The sequence below is a fragment of the Varanus komodoensis genome, unplaced genomic scaffold, assembly GCF_004798865.1.
Source record: "Varanus komodoensis strain SLA01 unplaced genomic scaffold, ASM479886v1 scaffold56, whole genome shotgun sequence".
NCBI classification, from domain to species: domain Eukaryota; kingdom Metazoa; phylum Chordata; class Lepidosauria; order Squamata; family Varanidae; genus Varanus; species Varanus komodoensis.
This window is the reverse complement of record NW_025336169.1, coordinates 826,935-832,757: the sequence shown is the minus strand read 5'-3', so window position 1 is coordinate 832,757 and position 5,823 is coordinate 826,935. Positions and strand designations below refer to the sequence as shown.

Below are 5,823 nucleotides of genomic sequence, written 5' to 3'. Positions count from 1 at the left end.
GGGGCCGAGGGGCGCCCCGGCTATAAAGGCCGGCCAAGCCGCTGCCGAAGCGGAGCGGGCCGGACGGCGGCGGCGAGGGCGCAGGCCTCGAGCTGGGCCCTGCCGGGCGGGCGGGCGGGCCGGCCAGCCAGCCGCCCCATCCCCGGCCGCCGCACACGCCTCTTCTTCCTCCTCCTCCCCGCGCCCCCTCCCGCTTACATGGCCACAATCCCAGGCACGCGCCCTCGCGGAGCGGCGAGGACAGGATCGCGCTGCAGCCCCGCATGCCGCACGCGCGCTCGGCCGCCCCGTGCACGGCTGGCGAGGAGATGCGCGCAGGATCGCGCGGGGATCGCGGCAGGGCACGGCTGCCGCCCTGCCGGCGCTCCCAGCTGCAGCAGCAGCAGCGGACCGCCGCGGGCCGGGCCGGGCCGAACCCTCCCCGCCAGCCGCCATCCTCCCTGGGCCAGGCTCGCCCAGATGCTCGGGGCGCAGCACGATCCTATGCCCGCCGGCCGCCAGGGGAGGGACTCCTCGGCCGAGCCTCGCGGGCCGGTCCTCCAGCAGGCTGCCTGGAAGCGCCTCGCTCGCTTGCTCCCGAGTCGCGTCTGCTCCGGACGGCAGCCCGGCAGCCCCCCCCCCCGCCGCGCGCGCGCGCACACACACACACAGGCGCGCGCCCCCTCGGCCCCGCGGGCCGCCCGTCACTCACCAGGGAGAAGAGGTTGGAGTGACAGTCCTCCAGGCTCGCCCCGTTCGCCACCGCAGTCATGGTCCTCCTCGGCGAGCCCGGCCTCCAGAGCGGGGCATGTCTGGGGGGGAGGCGGGGGGCGGAGGCGCTGCGCGGGCCGCGCGACGGGGCGCTCCGCGGGCCCCCTCCCCGCCCGCGCGCCCGCCCGCCCGCCTGCGCGGAGCGGAGCGGAGGCGGGAGCGGAGGAAGAGGAGGAGGAGGAGGGCGACGCCGCCGCCGCCGCCGACGGAGGAGGTGCCGGCGAGGACGGCGGGGAGCAGCCGCCTCTCGCCCCCCGCCACTCGCGCGGGCGGGGCGGGCCCCCCCCGCCCCCCCCCCCCCCGCGGGCGAGGGAGGCTCGTGGGAGGGGGAGCAGCCCCCGAAAGGGGCGCGGGCGGCGACGGCAAGCGGCGTGTGACGAGGCGCGCGGCGGTTCGGTTCCGAGCAGGCGCCGCCGGGCGGGTCTCTCGCTCGCTCTTCGCGGAAGGAAGGAAGGAAGGAAGGAAGACGGGAGGGAGGGAAGGAGGGAGGAAGGGGCCTCCCTCTCGGCGCGGCTCGCTCTCCTCCCGCACAGCCCGGCTATTGATCGAGCGCGCCTCCCCCTCGCTCGCCGCCGCCGCCGCTCCTCCTCCTCCTCCTCCTCCTCAGTCTCGCTCGCTCGCTCGCTCGCTCGCCTTCTCCCCGGCGGGCTCCCCTCAGCGCCGCCTCACGCCTCGCACACTCGCTCCCTCGCACGCGCTCCCGCTCGCTCGCACGGGCGCGCGCGCGGCCTCCGCTCTGACAGCAATGGCGGCCGCCCGCCGCACCGCGCTGCGCCATTGGCCCGGCGCGCCCCACGTGGGACGGCGCTCCTGGCAGGACGGGAAGGAGGGGGGCGCCGAGAGAGAGCGCAGGCAGGCAGGCAGGCAGGCAGTCGAGCGACGCGCCTGGCTCGCTCGCGCTCTGACAGGCGCTCCGGCGGGAGGAGCGCTTCTGCTGCGCCGCCGCCGGGGGCGCTGCGGAGCCGAGGGCGCCGCGCGGGCGCTCGCCCTACCCCGCGCGTGTGGGATGCGCGCAGGGTGCTGCAGGCGCTCGCTCGAGGGCGGAGGCGCCGGAAGCTCGGCCGGGTGTGCGGCAAGGAGCGGCCTGCCAGGCGAGGTCAAGCCGGACGCCTGTGGGAAAGCCCTAAGGGGGAAAGCCCTTTCCTGCTCTGATCTTGGCGGGAGTAAGCGTCACTTAATTACTTATTTATTTATTTATTAAACGCTTTTGCGTGCTGCCCTATTATAGAACAATCTCAGGACGGCTTACAATATTTAAATACTTGCACCCGTATCTCCCACGAATTTATGGGACCCCCTTTTGAGAATCGAACAAGAGCCCTGCTGCATCAGACACGGTCCACCTAGCCCAGCATTCTAGCCACGCAGCAACCACCCCATTGCCCACAGGACATGCATGTGCAGGACCCATGTTCCCCAGCAACTGGTGTATATGAGCATGCTGCTTCAGATATGGGCATAACGGACTAGCCTGCAGCACCTCCGAACAAAGCCTTCTGCTTTCCTGTTGTCAATTCCTTCCTTTTCCCCAGTGTCAAATTTTAGATTTCAAGTTTTGCAGGGTTTTTCTGGTACTGGGAGTCCACAGTGCAGCTTTCCCCAACCTGGTGCCATCCGGTTGTTTTGGGCTTCAGCCTCTATCAGCCCCCATGGCCAGGAATGCTGAGAACTATTGCCCAAATATCTGAGGTCTGGGGAAAACTGCTGTGCTCAAGGATGCTACGCGCAGAAGAATTTACACTAATGAACCATCTGGGACACATTTTTAATCATGATATTTATGTGCCATTTCTGTAAAAGAAATGTCTAAGCAATGTATTAAAAACAATCGAACGGTGGGAGTTCAGGGCTGTTTTTTTCTGTTGGAATGTGCACAGGGTAGCAACCTGGTTTACTTTCGATTGGAAACCAGCTCTCAGCCCAACCTACCTCTCTGGGTTGTTTTTAGGATCAAGTACGTGGAGAAAGAATTATGTATACTACTTTCTTGGAAGGCAGGTGGGATAGAAAGATAACAGTAAAACTACAGGTAGTTGTTGCATATGTCTTTGTCAGACTAGCCAAGCTGAATTTTTTAATCCTGACAGTTCTCCAATCCAGGGGTTGGAACAGTTGGTCTAAAATCTGTTAGAAAATAAAGCTTTCTACAGAAACCTACTCTTACTCAGTTTTTCAGCAATTATCTTTGTTAAATCATGAGGATTACGAGAATACCTAAGTCAGTCCACATGAAATCAGTAAAGTACACTTTTGAATTATTAGGAATTGGCCGAATCTCAAATAAGAAATTTTAAAGTATAACAACATCGTAATTACAGTTAACATTTTGACAGTACTTTAATTGCTGGCAATAATGAAGGAGCGGAATCCTATTGCCTTTAACCGTTATCACTAGAGGCCCTTCTGCTCCTACCAAGAGACAAACATTGGCAGGGGGTTCATTTTCACTCCTCACAACCCCTGACACTTTGCCAAATATGCCTCACAATTTTTTGATGTCTGTCGTCTTTCCCACAATGCTCCTAAATGCTGTTCTATGTAAGGCAGTGTTAAGGGTTCCCTAGAACTGGATTGTCAATGCAAGACCTTTGATGTTTCTGTTTATACTGGAAGCATTCTCTGGGTGGATGGATGGATCAATCGATCGATCAATAGATAGGCAATTACTTACAATGACCACTTCACAAGTATCTGTTTGCCTCCCTGTTTTTCCAAGAATATTCACCAAAATGGCCCCTCCGACTTTTCCACCTGCAAAGGTGTAGGTGTGGGCTGTCCATTTTCACACCACTCACCCTTGCATGCCTTCTCACGAGCCCACTTTTCTGTCCCTCCGCTCCCTCTAACTATGGGGCAAGGGAGGCAGTGAGAAACCGGGGCCAAGAGAGAGCATGCCTCGCCTTTCCCCGCACAGGGAAGACGCGTGACCCGAGGAGAAAGTGGCAAGAGGCAGCCTGCTGTTTTCCGCGCACAGTGCCAGCGTGGTCAAGATAGCAATCTGAACTGACAGCCACATGGGCATGTGTTGGAGAGTCCCGTATTTTTTGTAGCACGAAACCACAATAAATTTGTGTGTTCAGTAAGGCTCTGGAACAGGGAAGGGCTTCTTCCGTTGCACCGAAGCAGTGCATGCAGCCGAGAAAGTGGGACTTCTCAAGCAGGAAGCTGATGCTGACGCCTCCCCTGTGAACCAGCAGGTGTAAGGCATCTCCACCACGTCCTCCGACATCCTTCTTTTCCCACAGAATCATCGCTCTACCCCCCTGCCTCAGAAACAGTACTATTTTTAATTTCCCCTACAACTTTTTAGTTCTACCAAACCTCAGATCCAGACCCTGCCTTCCGCTTTTCTTATTTCCGCGCACACACAAATTATGTGTGTGTGCAGGTTATGCAACACAAATCAGGCATGTTCTTCCCCATCCCATGCGCTTCTAGCCTTTTGCACTTCCCCTTTTCCCCATCTCCGCATCAGCAACATGGTGGTGGATTTTGCAGTACATGAACCCATCATGACCTCCCCACTGGCCCATCCCAAGGACTGGCCAGAAATGGAGGCAGCTGAGTTGAACCGTATCACCCAGCTCATTCCAGCAGTCTTTTTAATCTGCAACTGAAGCAGGACTTCGATAAAGCTGTTGGATCATGCATGCCCAAGACAACACTGCCGCCACCCCAGAATGCTTGGCATTCATTTCTCCCCAGCCACTGTGTGGATCGCAGCTTAGCTCAGGGAGGAGAGGGAATTCTGAGAAAGGGGGGCCTGCAGCATTCCTGCCAGCTTTGGGTCCCTGCCAAGGCCGGCTGCAATATCCCACTGCCGGCAACCTCCATTCCTTGTCACCCTCGTCCTTGACGATCCTTTAGCTACCCAGAGAGGTTGGCAGAGCTTCTGCCCTCAGCATGATGGTAGAAATGGACACGCTTCAGGCCTGTGGAATCTACTTTGGGCTAGAGGCAGAATTATTTATTTTATGTATTTAAAACTTTTATATCCCATCCTATACATAGAAGTCTCAGGACAATCCAACAGCAAAGACACAGCATCACATCTATAATAAACTCCCAATTAAAATAGAAATTAGGTCTTGAAATATTGGGAAAATAATAAGAGTTTGGCCTAGCGCCAAAAAGAATACAGAGTTGGCGCCAGGCACACCTCTCTGGGGAGCACATTCCGGAACCGGGGCGCCACCACAGAGAAGGCCCTTCTCCGGGTAGCCACTCTTCTAATCTCCTTCAAAGAGGGCTCCCAAAGAAGTACCTTTGACCTAGTTCTTAGGGGGCAGGCAGGCACGTGAATTAGCCATACCCAGAATAGATCCGCTGAGATCAGTTCTGTGACTAAGTCTGGATTTGATCCATTCCTCTGACTAGAACCCCCAGATCCTCCAAGAGAGCTGGTTGCATTTGGAATTAAGGAGCAGGTCGTTATTGAGCATATCGGCCTGTGAAATACTTTTCAGTACCAGAACTGAACTCGTGGGTCTTTCAACATAAAGTCCTCTGCAGGTTCTCTCCTCCTGCTCACATTGATCTTTGCTTCAGGAGCCAAATTTAGAAATGGCAGGGGAGAGCCTCTTTGCAGTGTAACCCTAGACAGGTCTGCTCAGTAGTAAGCCCTTCAAGTAACTCCTAGGTACGTGGGTATAGGATTGCAGCCTTTGCGTCCCCTCGATCTCCAGCACCCAAACCGTGAGTGCCCATTTCCTGCAGCCAGAAGGGCATGCTGGCATAGGGGAACCCCAAGGTTTGCAGAAGTGCAAAAGATGTCTTTGAATACACAACTTTACGGGTGGAAAACCTTAAAAATGGCTGAATGCGCAGTGGCCACAGAGGGCTTGGGGACAAAGAGGGAGGGGAGAGAAAGGAAAATTCGTTGCGGGAGGAATGGAGCTCTGCAGAGTATCACTGCACACAGCAGCAAGAAACTTGCAACGGATAAAGAGTCTTCTGCTAATCACTGAGAGATTTCCACAGGTAGAGCGTGTTCTCTCTTCTGTCCACGCCTGATTTACATACTGCTTCTATACGTTTAGGTTCATGAGCAATGTCTTTCTGAAACACCCCAGC

The 5,823-nt window shown here is 57.1% G+C and overlaps 1 protein-coding gene across 3 annotated transcripts in view; it reads right to left on the bottom strand.

Moving 5' to 3' along the window:
- MED13L (mediator complex subunit 13L) overlaps positions 1–796 on the bottom strand; it is a 198,360-nt gene extending 197,564 nt beyond the window's left edge. For all 3 annotated transcript variants that reach the window (XM_044448867.1, XM_044448869.1, XM_044448868.1), the window contains exon 1: positions 692–796. In XM_044448867.1, coding sequence (XP_044304802.1) covers positions 692–751 — 60 coding nt within the window. In that variant the 5' untranslated portion in view covers positions 752–796. The remainder of the gene's footprint in view (positions 1–691) is intronic.
- Positions 797–5,823: the final 5,027 nt, after the last annotated feature.